General features: G+C 40.2%; 2 protein-coding genes across 6 annotated transcripts in view; one reads left to right on the forward strand and one right to left on the reverse strand.

The window, feature by feature from the left end:
• taf1a (TATA box binding protein (TBP)-associated factor, RNA polymerase I, A) overlaps window positions 1–6,239 on the reverse strand; it is a 19,020-nt gene extending 12,781 nt beyond the window's left edge. Inside the window, exon 1 of the mRNA XM_039781135.1 lies at window positions 6,166–6,239. The gene's annotated coding sequence lies outside the window, so the exon portion shown is untranslated. The remainder of the gene's footprint in view (window positions 1–6,165) is intronic.
• The window catches only part of mia3 (MIA SH3 domain ER export factor 3), a 16,958-nt gene extending 477 nt beyond the window's left edge, over window positions 1–16,481 (forward strand). Inside the window, exons 2-28 of one of the 5 annotated variants that reach the window (XM_039781128.1) lie at window positions 1,127–1,260; window positions 1,361–1,447; window positions 1,585–3,694; window positions 4,721–5,050; window positions 5,643–5,791; window positions 8,076–8,207; window positions 8,503–8,524; window positions 8,614–8,702; window positions 8,805–8,882; window positions 9,103–9,213; window positions 9,310–9,381; window positions 9,466–9,570; window positions 9,751–9,873; window positions 9,991–10,078; window positions 10,655–10,719; window positions 10,843–10,933; window positions 11,052–11,190; window positions 11,418–11,580; window positions 11,669–11,704; window positions 11,841–11,908; window positions 12,183–12,268; window positions 13,288–13,401; window positions 14,118–14,180; window positions 14,268–14,314; window positions 14,437–14,505; window positions 14,942–15,344; window positions 15,726–16,481. In XM_039781128.1, the coding sequence (XP_039637062.1) occupies window positions 1,127–1,260; window positions 1,361–1,447; window positions 1,585–3,694; window positions 4,721–5,050; window positions 5,643–5,791; window positions 8,076–8,207; window positions 8,503–8,524; window positions 8,614–8,702; window positions 8,805–8,882; window positions 9,103–9,213; window positions 9,310–9,381; window positions 9,466–9,570; window positions 9,751–9,873; window positions 9,991–10,078; window positions 10,655–10,719; window positions 10,843–10,933; window positions 11,052–11,190; window positions 11,418–11,580; window positions 11,669–11,704; window positions 11,841–11,908; window positions 12,183–12,268; window positions 13,288–13,401; window positions 14,118–14,180; window positions 14,268–14,314; window positions 14,437–14,505; window positions 14,942–15,344; window positions 15,726–15,973 (5,222 nt within the window). In that variant the 3' untranslated portion in view covers window positions 15,974–16,481. The remainder of the gene's footprint in view (window positions 1–1,126; window positions 1,261–1,360; window positions 1,448–1,584; window positions 3,695–4,720; window positions 5,051–5,642; window positions 5,792–8,075; window positions 8,208–8,502; window positions 8,525–8,613; window positions 8,703–8,804; window positions 8,883–9,102; window positions 9,214–9,309; window positions 9,382–9,465; window positions 9,571–9,750; window positions 9,874–9,990; window positions 10,079–10,654; window positions 10,720–10,842; window positions 10,934–11,051; window positions 11,191–11,417; window positions 11,581–11,668; window positions 11,705–11,840; window positions 11,909–12,182; window positions 12,269–13,287; window positions 13,402–14,117; window positions 14,181–14,267; window positions 14,315–14,436; window positions 14,506–14,941; window positions 15,345–15,725) is intronic. The other 4 variants (XM_039781129.1, XM_039781132.1, XM_039781131.1 and 1 more) reach the window with 4 other exon arrangements.
• The last annotated feature ends 509 nt before the right edge of the window (window positions 16,482–16,990 follow it).

A 16,990-nucleotide genomic window follows, 5' to 3' on the forward strand; every position in this document is an offset into this window, starting at 1 on the left:
GGGGGTGGGGGGTTTGTTCAGATGTAGCCCGTAGTGTTGGACGGTTGCCTGGCAGCTCCGGCCTGCCCATCTGGGTGGTTAGCTAGTGGTGGCTAATGTTAGCATCTAGCTAATTAGCCACCGGCCGGCTTTGGGCAAAATAATGGGCTAATGTTGACTAAATCTATTGTTAAGTCACATAGGCTTTGGTCGTACTTCTCTCCTTGTAGCCAATGTTAGAAACACAGACTAACGTTACTCTAGATTGCGTAGTTTAACCAGCATATACAAGCCTCAGGGACCATTATAGCTGCTGTTGTTGTTGTTGTTGTTATAGAGAATGTTAACCTGAAAATACCACCACCACCACCACCACAACAACAAGGCAAGTGTAGGTAATAAGAAAGTGTTTTTATTGGCGACTTATCAAAAAGAGAAGCTAGTTTTGAGTAATAAAACAGTAAAGATTAGACACAGGCATAATATGATCAGTTACTCTGCTTGAATGTTTTAAACCAACGTCTGAGGCTAAAGTCGACTATAACCATGACAGTGGCATGTCATACAGACAGTGCAGATCTTAACTCTTTGCTTATTTGCCATCCCTTTTAGTTCAGTCAGTTTTAGTCTCATTTTGTGTTGGATGTTTTGTGCAAAGCCCAACATTGTAGAGCCAAAACAATAAATAGATTGACAGAAAATAACTTGGCATTCATTTTGATAAACAATAAATCAGTTGTAAGTATTTTTTAAGTCAGAACAATGCCCCAAATTAATTGGTTCAAGCTTTCAAAATGTGATGATTTTGCTTTTCTTCACAATAAACCATGTATCCATGGTTTTGTGATGAATATAACAATTCAAAGACATTTTAATTTGTTAACTTTGACTTTGTAATAAGCATTTTTCCTACATTAACCAAAGGTGAGAAAATAACAGAGTAATTAATAATAAAAATAATAATCAGACATTTGGAATTATGAGTGGATTAAAAAAAGAATGTATAATTGCTTTTTGTCTGTATGCATCTTGGAAAAGAGTTTGCCAACATTTTGCATTCTTGAAAGAGCGCTATGTAAAAAATAACATTGATAACGGCGCTTACCTTTTTAAAACAATTCTAATTATTTATGTATTTCTTTCACAGTGCTTCTGTGTCGGGGAAAAGCTATAAAAGATTTCTCTGGACCAGACTGTCGGTTCCTGTCGGTCAAAAAATCTGAAACTATCTATGTATACTACAAACTGTCAGGCAGAAGGACTGACCTATGGGCTGGAAGTGTACGTATACTCTGGTTAATATTTAATCAGAATCAGAACATCTAGGTTTTGCTATCTAGTTATACTCCTCAACATGTTCTCTTTTTGTATTTTTCAATAGGTTGGAAGTCACTTTGGCTATTTCCCAAATGACATTCTTGCAGTTAACCACCTTTATACAGACAAAGAAATTGAAGTTCCAGCAGAGGTATGAAAATATGTTGCTGACTTACTAAATTAATTAGACAAGTCCAAATTCAATTCAAAATACAATGGAACTTTAAAACTATCAACATAACATTATGCATAATTGTATGTAATATTAATTTATTGACTTCTTTTCAGGAAACAGATTTTGTCTGTTTTGACACTGGATTTGATAAGTTTGACAATTACGACGTAGATTTACTGTTAGACTCTTCACTGGAGGAGAATGATGGTGAAAATAAGGGAACATCTGACCAAATCCAAGTGGCAGAGGGCGTGCAGAAAGAAACGCAGCCATCAGCAGACGAGGCAGCTGACAGTGAAAAACAAACTGAGCATCGTTCTACCTCTGAGGAGCTTGACAAAGTCCCAGATGATGAAAGTGCCTCTTTACCTGAACTTGACGTGGCAACTGAATCACCTTCTACAAAAGAAGTAGAGACCGATACAGCAGCTACACCTGATGCTACTGAAAGAGCTGCAGAGGAAGCAGAAGTTGAGAAAAACGCAGTGGAGGGAAACAATGATTTTGTTCCAGAAAATGAACCAGTCTCGATTTCGGAAGGAGTGCAAATCCCTGTGTTAAAAACTACCCTTGGAACAACTTTTGATGCGGTCACTAGTGATGAAGAAATCACAAAGAACGTTACCCCATATGAAGAGGAGGAAAGCGAATATGTGGAGACTCATCCCGCAGAAGACGTTAATGTTAAAGCAGCAGAAACTCCATTGCTGTCTCTCTCTGATTCCCTCAAAAAGCAAGATAGTCCTCCAACAACACACGATGATAAGGCTGCAGAGGAGAAGAACATGTTGACATCGTTTGGAGATGCTGTTTTTTCAGTTGTCTCCGGGGGAGAGAGGACAGCACAAGATTTTAGTTCAGAGGAAGACGACGAGGATGAGGTAGAAGAAGAAGCTGCTTCAAAAAACCCTCTGAGTTTTGAGGAAGGAAAGAAAGCCGTAGAAGAACCACTATCCGTAGAATTACCAAAAGAGCCGGAGAACATAGAGCCTGCCTTGTTTGATGATGATGATAGTAATAATAATAATAATGATGATGATAATAATGATGGTGATGATGATGGTGATGATGATGATGATGATGATGATGATGAGAGTGAGGGAGAAGTGATCGGACCTGAGAACGCTTGGGAGGAAACTTTAAAACCAACAGATGAGCCGATACACCATCAAACCGAAGCAAGTGCAGTATCAGTGGATCAGGTATCACAAGATGAAACTTCCGCCATTCCGGGGGCTCAAAACTCAGTTATCCAAACAACAGATGAACCCTTTGAGCAGGAAGAGGAGGAAGGGTCCAAAGATTTAGAGGTCAATAATGATAATAACAGTAGTGATGCAATGGAGCACAGTGAAGGTTTAGACAATGAATTGAAAGAAAACATAACTGGGACGGATCAAGAATTAGCCGATACCGAAACTGAAACCCATCCGGACTCATCCACTGAAGAGATGCAATCAAATAATTTAGATGTGAAAGATCATGAAAAGACGGTAGATGACAGCCTACCTAATCATATTAGTGACCAATTTAAGAATGATTTAGAGAGTAATAACATTCAACCAGAATTATCTGTGGAGGAACGGGAGATTTTTGAGGAACATCTTACAGAAGATTGGAAAGATGAAGAAGAGAAAGAGATGGAGGAACGGAAACTGGAGGAGAAAGAAGAATTACTTGAAGATGAAAATGGACTTGAAGATGAAAATGCACTCTCTTTGTCACAATCGGACAACACAGACTCTGACGAACCCTCACCTGAAACAGCTCTACCCACTGTGTCAACTCCAGAGCCAGAATACAGCGACAGCGTGATGAGACTGACTCTACTAAGAAAACACTTCACAGAGGAGAACATGGAGCGAATCCAAAAGCTTCTGGGGCTCAGGAATCTCTTCAAAGTGGAGGCCATGTTCTCTGACTTGGACATAGAATTGCAGGCTACCCGTCTCTCAAACACTGGTACCACGCAAGATGTGGAAAGTGCACTGGAGGGCATCCTGGAAGCCTCTGAGAACACCATCCTGGATCAGATTGAGAAGATGCTGGATAGCCGAGACACAAAGCAGAGTTATGACCAACATGTGGACACGAGTAGTTTGGATGAGGAGGCTGAAATATTGGATGACTTCCAGGAGCTCGCATTCAGCCTACGGCAGAAGTATTCAACAGCCAGTGACAGCACGCCTTTGGCAGTAGAAAAAGCATCAGATATTGATCAAGGTAGGTTTGTTTTTTATTATTTGAGTGGTATAGGGTTGTAGGATTTACTAGAGTCAGGTTTTACCATTGCATATTCTGTTTTAACCTCTGATTTAGGCCTTTCACACACAAGTACGGTAAACTGCATCAGCTTATGATCCACAGATAAAGTGAACGCAGAGTTTGATACTGTGGCACAGCAGATATGCAGCTCGGAATTATCCTTTCAGGCACCGTTCATACAAGTATCTTGTTTCCACATATATATCCAGATTGTGTCTTCATCCAGTTACAAGGCGATTGCCGTAAACACCTATCGCTAGAATTTGTCTCAAGTGACCATTTGTGATAGAATTTCAGTTCCCCGAGAATTGCAGCTACTGCTGAAAAAGAAAAAAAATATGTATGCTTTGCCATACAGCTAGAGAAGATGATTGCTACCTCACCCTTTTTAACTTTGGAACTCTTGTCCTAGTTGTTTTTCATAATCCAACCATTTGTACTGAGCTTGCAGGATTTTCCATGCCCTGTGTGGACTCTGCAAAGTCGAATAACTGGACTCAGTTTGGTAGCTAGTATGAGCTATTTGATCCAGCTGTAACCTCCCTGTGCTTTGGCTGACTTCTCACCTGCATCACCAAAGATGCACTTTAGTACAAAGTGTGAACAGGGCCCCATTTCAACATTGAACAACCACGTTTTTCCTTTTTGTCTGTAATTGCCAAGATACAGTATCATAGTGTAGACCCCAAATATAGATTTAAAATAGTTTCGCTCCAGTGGATGACGGTACCTGACCTAACTTTTCTCTTCCATTAAAGAGAGTCACACTGACCTCCTACTAAACAAATATCACACTCTTATCAAAGCCATAGACCACACCTGTTGTCAAATATGTTAGCACACAAGTCCATACCTCACAGAAAAAACTAAAATCTCCTACCATGACTAAAAACAATTTCTATCCAGAACTGTTTCGACAAACCTGTGAAATTACCTCCTTGACTAATCTCTAATTGTTTTTTTCTCTCAATGTTTTTGTTGTAGATGAACACAATTTAAATGTAAAAGATGACCCGCCTCACATTGTTGAAGAAGACAAGGTTGACAGCATTCCTGAGGCTGAGAGTGATGACAACCTCACAGTAACCGATCATGAGGAAAGGCCAGCAGAGACCAAAGAAGAGCAGATAGTTTTGGATGAGGTGCACAGTGGACCGCACGTCAGTGTGGACGAGGATGGCGGACACTTTAATAAAAACAAAGACAATCAGCTGAGCTTCAGTGCATCAGACGAGATGCAGAAGGTCCCTCAAGCCACCCTGGAAAATCCCTTAGACGTGGGCCTTGGTGTGGAGGTTGAGCACCCACCCTCAGGTTGGTAATCTATACGACACAATTAATTAATCCTTTTTTCTTTTTTTATTAAGTTAATTGATCAGTTTTGTGTCTATAAAATGTTTTTTTCCCTAGCATGCAAGTTGCTTAAACCTAGAAACTTGGCTTCCATTGCGGAGGTGTTTCTACCAACTGCCACTTTTCTTGTTAGAAAGCCATGATGTCTCTCTCTCATGGGCAGGAAATTAAAGGGGAGGTAACCTTGCTCCTTATGACCTCATAAGGAGCAAGATTCCAGATCGGCCCATCTGAGCTTTCATTTTCTTAAAGGCAGAGCAGGATACCCAAGGCTCGGTTTACATTTCTAGCCACTGGGGGGACCATAGGCAGGCTGGGGGAACGCATATTAATGTTAAAAAAACTCATGAAGTGAAATTTTCATGCCATGGGACCTTTAAACTCATAGATGAATTTTGTTTGGTTCTGTCTTTGATTCACCTGGTTTGGGGAGAATTGTTTGGTAATCACAAGATACTTTACCTATTTTGAATGCATGTGATGACAAACTGTAATGGAAGATTTTGTCTGTCTGTAACACATAAACTGACTAATGGGTACATTTTGTTACTAGGATCTTTGGACCCCATGGAACTAGTGTCTGAAATTCAGGACGACAAAGAAGAAGAAAAAGAAGAAGTGGGATTATTTTCAATTGGGATTGTTTACATGGGCTGCATCCTTTCGATGATGAAGAGTAAAATTGCAGAGTGGACTATTGAGGTGAGTCTAAGAACTTTAAGCTACTGTATACACTAGCTTCAGCATTCATTTTTTAAATACATTGTCTCTTTACTCTGAGTCTGCACCTTCAACCATCACCTAAACCAGTTGTTCCCATCCACCGTTGCTACCGAGCAATGAGGAAACAATATGATTTGATAAAAAAAAATTAAAAAAAAGCTAAATAATAACGTTGTGGTTGGGTATTTGTGCAATAATTACTTAGTACGTTAAACCTCACTGCCTCTATCGCTGCCACAAGAAAGTTTTAAAACAATATGAGGGTGAATTTGTTTTGTATGTCTGAAGGTGCTGATAAAAAAGGTTGATCACAAAAAAATATAAGGGGTAAAAAACGAAACACTAGCACTTACAGTATCTGACCAGGAGTTTCTACAACAGCTGACTGTTTCCTGCACAAGATCCAGCACAAAGCACAGTCCCTGCCGTCTCTTGTCTTTTCCGTGAATGAAGCTTCTTTCATGTGCGGTCGAAAATGTCGAGATTTATAAACGATCTGATAGAAAACAATAATTGTGAAATATAAAGTCTACTTGTGCTACATTAGGGAGTAAAGAACACAGCAGGACGCCACACAAATAGGGCATGTTAGTGACACTCCCACCGCCTCACAACCCTGCCTCGAATCGCTGGGTCTTTTTTTCTGGTCTGAAGACAAGCACACAGATCAATTTAAGTATGAGGTGTCAGCGTGAACATTGGGACCTGTGGATCAAGGGAAACATCAAATGTCCTATTTTTCATGAACGCCCCATGGCCCTCCCCCCCGTCTTGTTGACTGTCGCGGTGTAGGCTGAAGTTCAACACAGCCGGTGCTGAGCTGGCTATTAGTACAACCGGCGGGCCTTATTTTGGCATAAATGGCCAAGTAATTATCATAGAAGACAGCACTAAGATGGACTCTATGCTGTCAAATTAATTTAGATTCCTAATCGCTTTTTGTACTTTAATTTTAATCCGTATTTGCACCTCTAGCTCAGCTTTGAAGATAGATAACGTTGACGTGCTGGCAAGCTAATATCTGTCAAACTAGCATACCGTTTCTTGTGCTAGCTAGCTAGTTCCGTTATTGTTTCAAAGACTAGCATGGAGAGTGATACTTTAACGATACCTAGACCTGTAATGGAGCCGGATCAGGTTTACATGCTTTTTCTAACGGAGCTGCAACATGTAAGTGAACATATGAGTTTAGTTTGTCTCCTATGTCAAGTATTGATTATGCTATCATGGCCTGCTGACGTGTTAATGAGCATATGGCTGATGCACATTGACTCCTGAATTTACTTGCCAAAACTGATGCGGTTTATCTTTAACTTACATATGGGTCTTTCATATATTGCTCTACCTTGTCATACTGTTGATATATTGTTGTATACTACTTTTCCCTATTATATCTACCGGTATACTGCTGCTATTATATCCCATCACTCACTTTATCACGTCATCTGTCTCCAAATGTGTTCCTGTTTTACTGCTGCAGCAAACAAAATTTCCCACATGCTGCCAAATGCTCAGTTCAAAGGTCTCTTTATGATTGGAGCAATATGCAGAGTACTTCTTTGTATAATTAGATGTTAATAAAGTGGTCAAATTATGTTCCATTTTGGCTACTAATACTGTTCATAAATACGTTGGCTTTTTGATGATTGACTTAACTGTCAAATGAACCACACTTGGCTTTTAGTTGTACATTGTCTGTGTCTGGATTTGGAAGTAGCCGGTGAATGAAGCACTCTAAGAGCAACCCTTTATATTGCTCTCAATAATTAATAGTACAAATTCCTTATTGGTCCAATAATTTTTGGTTGTTGCATTAGGACGCACTGCTTGGTTTTATTATTATTGTATGGTAATGCCCTGATATCTTGATAAGCTTTCTTCTCAGTGGTGTGAATAGAGTAACAGATCACAAATTTTCTTCCGATCCTTTCAACATTTTGGTTAATGAATACACAGGGTCTCAGTCTAATATGTAAATATTGGAAGTTACTTTAAGGCTTAAGCTACTGTAGGCTTGCAGAGGGTCTCGCTGTGCTTTGACAAATATTGACTTGCCCTCTGTCTCTATTTTTAGTCTTGTCACAATATTATTCACATTTGAAACAAAGTAACAAATGTAACAAGGGTCTTTCCCCTCTCATTTGTTGAGACATAGACCTCTTATCCTCAAGATTTATGTTTAACCAGCTTTTTTTTATTATTATTCCTGATTGTGTCGCTGACCATTCCTCAATATTGTGGTTGTGTGTGTGTGTGCCATCAGGTGGTTTCATTACTGCCAGAAGAGTGGAAGCCAGGAGAAACTTTATTTGGTTGTCCTTGGCAAGCTGTTGTCATCACTGCTTTGGTTGGAGTAGTCACCTTCACCCTCTTCTTCTGGAGGACTGTGTTGGCGGTATGTTTTGTGATAATGCTGCTCTCATATTTGCTCCAATTATGTGTCAAGTTTTACCAACATCAAAAAAGATATTAGAATTGTATGAGCTGAGAATAAATTAGGTTTTGACTCCGAAGATGCACACTGCATCGAAATATCTTGAAATGTCCTGAAATCGACATTATTGTTTTTCTGCATCACCGCAGCTACATTACTACATGCACATGATGATCCTGCTTTGACAATTATTCCAAACTGTGTTGTTCAGACATCAAACTGATCTTTACTTATTGCTTTTCTAAAAAAAATGTAGGTAAAGAAAAGAGAATACCTCGGTAAGTTTATTTTTTTATTTACATTACAAAATACAGAGGTGTAACATCTAACTGATTTTGTACTTTTTGTTCCACTTTTGTGATTACAGTGGATGAAAAAAAGCTGACCGAGCAAATTCTGGAGCTCAAAAAAGAAAAGAATGATGCTCTCGCCAAAATGTCGGAACTCCAGAAACAGGTGAGCAACAAATAAAATGTGATCTCACATCTATGAGCTACTTTTGAAAAAAAATTACATAAATAAGTTATTTTATTATAACTTTTTTCTTCTTTTTTGAAGACTGAATACCTAAAAGAAAATGAAAAACAGTCAAAAGAAACAGTTAGTTCTACAATGAAAAGGATGCAAAACCTGGAGGTAAGCACTAAGGAACCATGGATACTTCCTGTCTTACTGTGTGTCTTTTGTGTCTAATGTATTGTGTACTTGTCGTACTGTGTTGAGTGTTTGGGGTGTGGGGGGGGAGTGTACCTGCTCTATGGCTTATGGGTATTGTGTATCATTTAGACAGCAAGTAAAATGGCTTCTCATTTTATAAGGACTGTCAGTGACCTTTCTCTCATTAACCTTTTTGCAGAGTAAAGTTTTGGAGGCAGAAACACGGAATGAACACATGGCTGAGGAAAAGAACAAATATGCAAAACTACTTGAAGACGAGAAGGCAAACTCTCTTCAAAATGGCACCAGGGTAATTGTTTATTTTTTCCTTCCTGTTACTTTTTTTTTTTTTATTTTTTGTAGCTGTCGTCTCAGATTCATGATGCTTAACGGTTCCTTTTAACAGATTGAGAAATTGGAGAAGTCAAACCAGAAGCTACAGCTCAGCAGGAAAAGTATTCAGGACGCTCTCGCTAAGGTACACGTAATCTTCTGCACGTTGCAAAATCATATGAAGCTAGTGGTTTCAACTTCTCTTATCAACTGCGTGCGTTTGCCACAGACTACTGTTCTCCTGGACGAGGCCAAGATTCGTGAAGATGCCCGCAAAGTTCAGCACAAATGTCTTGAGAAAGATTATTCAACACTAAAGGAAGAAAATAAAACGGTAAGACTGTTGTCTTACATGACATTATCCTGTCATGTAGACTTGTTTCGATTTTTTGTTGTTGATCACTGAGGTCTGTTAACAGAGGTCTAAATTGATGGGTATTTTAATCAGATTTAGTTAGAGTTAATTAAAATGGGATAATTTTAGATAAGACCTACTGACGTTTTATTTTTACAGCTTAAGGCAACCATTAAGAGCTGGGAGGACAAACACAAGGATCTGAACGAGCAGATTAAAGTCTATCAGAAGTCCCAGAAAGAGCTGGAGGACTCGGTGGTGCTCAAAGATCACAACGTGGAGGTCAGGATTTATTTAGTTTTAAACCGCTGTGACTACTGTATTTCTCGTGGTTATCCGCTGTACACATTGGTCCTTAACTTGCATCAACTTAACCCACGCACAAATGTCTTCTGATAGGTGCTGTCCGAACTTCTGGCAGACCTAGACGCTTGTGATTTACAAAAAGGTGACACCAAAGTTTTAGCCAATGGTGAAGTAGCACCTGGTTAGTCCATCTCTGTTTATTACTTAAGTAAAAACAATAATGCACTTGCAAAGAGATTGAGGTTTTTAAACCTCCACATACACTACCTGTCAAAAGTTTGGGGTCACTTAGAAATTTCCATTCTACTCCATTACAGACAGAATACCAGCTGAGATCAGTTGCATTGTTTTTTTTTAATCAGGGCAGCAGTTTTCAGATTACATTATGTGCTTACATAATTGCAAAAGGGTTCTCGACTGTTGTAGAAAGAAGTGGCTGATCTTTAATGCAATATCTACATTGCCCATTATCAGCAACCATTCATCCAATGTTCCAAAGGCACATTCTGTTTACTAATCTGATCTCCTTTTAAAAGGCTAACTGAGAAAACATTGGAGAACCCTTTTGCAATTATGTAAGTACATAATGCTATCTGAAAACTGCTGCCCTGGGTTAAAAAAACTGTATTCTGTCTGTAATGGAGTGGAATGGAAATTTCTAAGTGACCCCAAACTTTTGACCTGTAGTGTATTTGTTGTCACAATATATAAATGATGATGTGTTCAGCTTCATACTAAGTAGTTACTGGCCTTTCAGTGTCTTTTTCGGACAAGAAGACAGCTATAAAGAACAGGATCAAACAGATGATGGATGTTTCACGGGTAAGATGTCAAAATAACTATTAAAGCTCACCGTAGTTATGAGTGGAAGATAAAATGTTACAGCCAATATTTCAAATTGTTAACCTGCTTTAAAATGTTTTAATTTACTTGGTCTGTTTCCAGGTCCAGACCACTCTCACTGTGGTCGAAGAAGAGCGTGATCGCTTCATGACTAAACTTCTGAATGAAGAAAAGACGAGGAAGTCACTGGAAGGTATGTCGGTCATGTTTCTTTTCAAGTCATTTTGGAGGGAAAAAAATCCATAAATGCATCGCCACTGTATATGACTTTTTTCCCGCCTCTCTAAACCTACCATTGTATATTGCAACAGAACAACACCAGGAGCTGGAGCATGCTATTGCAACCCTTAAGAGCGATAAGAGCCATGTTGAAAACCAGCTCAAGATCCTCCAGCAGAAAAACGAAATCATGGTTGAAATGTACCAGCAGAAGGAAAATGCTTTGCAGCAGTAAGTAAAGCCCTAACAATCGATTTACTTTTTTTTATTTTTTTTTATTAGCTGCTGTTACACGCTGTAGATTCTCATAATGATGAATGTCAATAAGCTATGCTGTTTTAGCATAATCCAGTCAAGCATCTCATGAATTAAAGCATGTCTTTGAATAAAAACAAAAAAGATGTGTAGGAACCACGTGTTGCGGTTGTTTGAAGGGGGGTGTTTCTGTGGCTTCACAGGAAATTAACTAAGGAAGAGTTGGAGCGACGCAGCAAAGAGAGTCAGCTGTCTGAGGTGGGAGGAAAAGCTGTGGAGGCCGAGGAGCAGGTGAAAGTCTTACGGCGACGCATTAATGAAATGGAGGAGCAGATGAAGAAGACGGAGGAAGTCTATAAAGAGCAGGTAGGTATTCATTTTAAAATGGGCAAGTACAGAGAGAAATCGTACTGCAACCTGACAGAGTATCTTTCCTTCTTTCTTTCTGTTTTAGATTAAAGAACAGGAAAACAAAACTCACTCAAACTGGGTATGCTGCACAAAGTGCCACAATTTATTCAAATATGCCAACATGCTATAAATGGATGTTGAAGCCCGTTTAAGATTGATAATAAGCTGAGGCATTATTATTCCAGTTGCACACTAATTCTCCGTTATGTTTCCAGGTAAATGCTCGTAATGCAGAGCGAGCTCTGAACCAAGAGAAGCTTGAATCATCAAAGCTCCGTGAAAAGTAAGTTTTCGCAAAGTAATACTAGTTTTAAACCATTCGATTGATCAACGGCAACAAATATTGTGGTGATGAATTTATTTTTAGTCATTTTTCATGACATTCACTGGTTCCAGCTGCTCAAATGTGAGGATTTGCTACATCTTTGTAAATTAAGTATGGTTTTGTTCTGGACTGTTGTTTGGACAAAAGGAGCAACTTGATGATGTCAGCCTTCCTGTGGAGCTTATTTGCATCTAAGCAAAGGTTTTTGTTTGTTCTTTTTACCCATGAACAGGCTGGCTGTACTTACCTCCCAGCTTAATGAGCACCGCGCTCCTCTCTTCAGACCGAACTCTGGGCAACCTGCAGGCCCTCGACAAGGTAAACAGGCCGCACAACCTTTCCTGCTTTTTATTTCCATTAGGTCAGGTCTCATCCTTCAGAGCTTTGAGAAGAAGATGCTGTTTTCTAATAAAACCCTGCATGTAAATGGGAAGGAGGATGTCTCGTTTTCTAGTCTATTACAAGCCTGGTGACCCACCAGGCCTAAGTCTAGTCTAGAATTTCAAAATCTAAATTTTAGGCCTTAAAAATCGCTGAAGTATTGTGTTCTAGGTCTTAAATCAAACAGGTCTTAATTTTCCGACGTCAACATAACGTTACCTCTGATGTTCATTGAAATGCTTTTTTTTTTATTCTATGGTGTTGTAGTTCTTTTTTTTCGATAGTCCAAATTTAATTTGCTGTATATGTACAGATTATTATTACTCTGTCGCTTTTATTCAATTTGAATAAGTTTTATTTACTTGGAAAGTACTTTTGTCAACTTTCGTTGTACTTAATGTCGTTAAATAGGTCTTACATTTCATTCATAATGGTCTTTCAAAGGTCTTAAAATGTCTTAAATTTGACTTGGTGAAACGTGTAGAAACCCTGTAAATTGCCCCCCACCCGGCATAAGCCACTGGGAATTATTTTGGGATGTATTTTTTTTAAGACGTTTTTAAGATGTTTTTTAAACTACAGTGGGGCGTCTCGGTTGGAAACTTAAAGTCATTTTCGATTCTCCAGTTAGCTTTTAGCACTAACTTAATGTAGGGCCCTATGGTATCTGTGTCATAGCTTTTTAAAACTTTGCGATTCTGTCCATGATTCGGTTATCACAGAAACTATTGGGCCCTACATTAATGCTGCCATCAGTCTGTGACTGGCCCCAACTGGGCCCTCGTCGCAAAAAAAGACTCTTGCCACCGGGCTAAACAACTTCTCTGGGAGAAACCCTGCATTTCACTGTACTCGACTCTCCGAGAGCCTGGAACAAGGACCTCGCCTTTGCATATATTGTAGTGACTTGTCAGCTGTTTCTTTCCTTTGGTAAATGGATGGTTTGATCATAACAGGTGACTCATATGGGCCCTCTCCTGTGAGTGGGGGTGCACCATCCCCTCCAATAATGATAGAGGGTCCAAGGCGCCCTCCTTCTGCCCCAGTGGGGCGAAGAATTGACCCGTATGGTGAGTCCCAGTGGATTACTTCACCTTCCTTGTTCCTCGCCACAGTTGGACGTCATCCCTGCGCTGCAACATTTTGTCCTTATATCTTTCTCCTCTTACACACCTGACGTCATTATTCTTTTCAGATCTTTCCCCTTCTTGAGTTCTTGCTCTTATTTCTTACCACTGTGTGTTACGTGCTGCTACCTCTGTCTTCAACTCCCTTTTTCCTGCTTTTGTTTTATTTCTTATAGTGGATTCCTTTAGAAGTTTCCTTTTGTGCAGTATTGTTTGTGTTGCTGTTGAAACGTGCTTCACCTTTTTTGTTTTTTAAAGTCCCTAAAAACACATTTTCTCATTCAGCTTCTTGGTATAATTAAACCCAAACAGTCCTGATGAAGCAGCTTAACTGAATGTTTTTGTTAAACTGAATAAAAAATAGAGAAGGATGTTTGTTTCCAAATTGTATCTTTGATTGTAGCTTATTAAGTCACACATTACAGATCATTTAATTTGCAACCAATTTGAAAGTTTTCAGGGGCTTTAAAAGTCATCCAGAATGCTTTGTTCCTCTGACTGTTGTCCTCATGGAGTAGAGACGACCAATCTTTGCCCTTTTAATAATATGTTTCCTCTTTGACTGTTTCTTACTACTTTGTCCTCCCTGGGAAAAGTGCCACAGGCAGAGTCTTGAGGGATTTCATTCATCATTGCATCTTCTTGTCTTCTCCCCTCAGGTCCTCGACCTCCGTCAGACCCACATGGTCGTTACCCTGAAAACAAACACATCGCTGGGATGGGTATGTCTTCTGCAGTCTCTGTATTTTAAATATTTCCCCTTTTGCTTTTAACCTTCTTCCAACATGGTGCCGTTTCTCCCCTTTCAGACATGATGGGCCCCCGCAGCTCATCACCTGCAAACATGGATGGATCTGTAAGTCTTTTTCTAATCCGATCAGACTCATTTGTACACGTTACCTTCCCTCATTCCATCTGAAGGCCTAGAGCTCCTACCTACATGTCTGTTACGTTGTGTGTGTCCTTGCTCTGAAACAGACACAAGCAGTAGATCCACAGATAAAAGCAGAGGCACAAGCTGAGGCCTCCACAGACAGCCCAGAGCCAGTGAGTATAGAGGCTGGCCAGTACAGCTGTGAAGGCGTATGCAAGCACGCCGCCCTCTTCCCTAAAGCTGGATTTGGGCATAGATTGAAGGCATTTTGCTTCACTGGGGCTGGCCTAACTTTTTGGGCTGAGTGTGTGGTTTCACCTGTTCTCACAGCACTGAGAGAAGCAGAGATTCTTTTCATCCAGTGTGTCAGAGGTTGAATTTGTGTGCAAGTGGTGTGGTTTTTCATCCAAATAATGATGGTGTGAGGTTACTTGTCATGTGATTTGAGCCCTGGCTAAATGCACTTTTTGTAAATTGTGTTTGTGGATCTTTTCACTGCATGACGTAAATTGTAGTCCATATGTACTCAATGTACAGGACCAACTAAAGTGCATGTGTCTGCATTTAAAAAGCACACAACTCTTTGTCATTATCATCGGTCTTTTTCAGGGACCTGGATCCTTCCTTGCGTCTCCAATCAGGGACTCACCAGGCTCCATGGTCCAAGGACCTCCCCTCGGCCCTGGACCTCATGAGCAGCTCCTCCCCCCTGGACCCCACGGCCGCCTGCCACCTCCTGGGCCTTACAGACCTCCACGACCTGGCCTCTACCACCTCCCCCCTGGTCCTCATGGTCCTCCTCATCATCACGGGCCCCCACTACCAGCCAACGGGCACCCAGGTATGCCACTTCCTGGACCGATGGGAGGAGAGTTTGGACCTCGTCCTGCCAACGGACACGCGTTTCACCCCAGGCCAGGCCCTGGACCCGTCATTGATCCTCGGGGTCCCCCACCACCACACTTCCGTCCCTCTCCACCTCATCACTTCGGACCGATGCCTCCGCCACATGGTACGTTCTGCCCTTTTGTTTTTATTTCCCACACATCAGTTTGTGCCGATGATGTGTTATGTTTGAGTGTTATGTTGGTATGTACTGGGGCTGGACCCCTAAACGTATAGGGCACGCTAACAGGATGTGCTGATTTGAGCCTGTCTACATATACATTTATTGATGTGTATATTTTGTACTGTTACTTGGTTTTTCTATTGTCTTTTACTTTGTTGTTTCATATTAAATTGTAATCATACTCTGTTAATGGGAGACACTTTATAAGCCCCTTAGGGTTGTCTTCCTTGCACGTGTTTTTTATTTAATGGATTGGTTACGGTGTACAAATTATTTTGATGTGCTAAATAAAGGAATATTTCCCCTTTCAATTATTCTGACCAGGTGTCCGTGGACCTATGGGACCACGTCCCCCCGTCCCTCCTGAAATGCGCTACCCAGGACCACGTGACCACAGCAGCCCACCAATGCACCTGCCTCAAGGCGTCCCTCCCCATCCGTCACATGGCGATGCATATGGTCACTCTCCACCCGATGCTCTCCAGAACTCTCACACCGGCCCCGGACTGGACCTGCATGTGAAGCAGGAGACCCCTCAGGACTCAGCGAGGCCAGCGATGGTCAAGCCTTAAAGACGCCACCAGCTATGGCAGGGGACTTGAATTTACCCAGAACCCATCACGTTAACCCAGATCCAGTCCAAACATAGGTCATGATTATTTTTTCAGTTCTAAAATAAAAGCTGCAATGGTGTTTGTTAAAAAAAAAAAAAAACATGGTCCTTAAATTAAAGTATCAATAATTATGTGTCCGAAATCAATGACATGAGAGGGTTTCCACTATTTTAAAACGCTTATTGTGCAATAATAATTCATTATATGCCGAGGATTTTCATTTTTGTTCTTTTAAAAAAATATACATAGCAATGATTTTTAAGGGGCAATTTTTTAAATGTCATTTCCTGTGGAAATTATTTTGAAAAAGGAGGGAGTTTAGCTTCTAGTATTTCAGGAATACCATAATTTCCCAAAACTGTTGCTTTAGAGGCGAATGTAAAGCAAATGTGTAATTTGATGGCCAGATGTATAAGTTATTTTACTATGTTGGTAGAACTTTTAATAATAAAGAATGTAAAAGCTGTCGGTGTTATGTTACTAACTGGTTACAGTTCCCTTATAGTGGATGTATTTTACACAGGCTCTATAAACTTCAACAGGTCAGATTTGGAAAGAAATAAGGCAAACATCTGAGACAAACATTAACTTTTGTTATGTTCATAAAAGTCAGATATGTTAACTTATCCAAACATACCATATTTAGTGTGTGGAGTGGCACGGTTAGCATTTCATTCATGATTCACATCTAGTTTTTTTTTTTTTTAACTTGGAAAGCTTGCATGCAGAACTAGTAATAGCTCTTTTTGAAGAGGACTGTGTAAAGTCTAATAGAGCAATATAACATGTTGGTAACATTTAGGGGCTTAAAGCAACACTTGGTAACTTTTCCGGCTTCGTTCCCCCCTACAGGTTGGAAGCAGAATTGTCCATTACATTACATTATGCAAGTTTGCCAGCTCGGGTAGCAGATCTGTAGTTCGAATGAACTGGACAATGTAATGTAATGGACAATTCAGCTTCCAACCTGTAGGG

The sequence above is a fragment of the Perca fluviatilis genome, chromosome 18 (genome assembly GCF_010015445.1).
Source record: "Perca fluviatilis chromosome 18, GENO_Pfluv_1.0, whole genome shotgun sequence".
Lineage (NCBI taxonomy): Eukaryota > Metazoa > Chordata > Actinopteri > Perciformes > Percidae > Perca > Perca fluviatilis.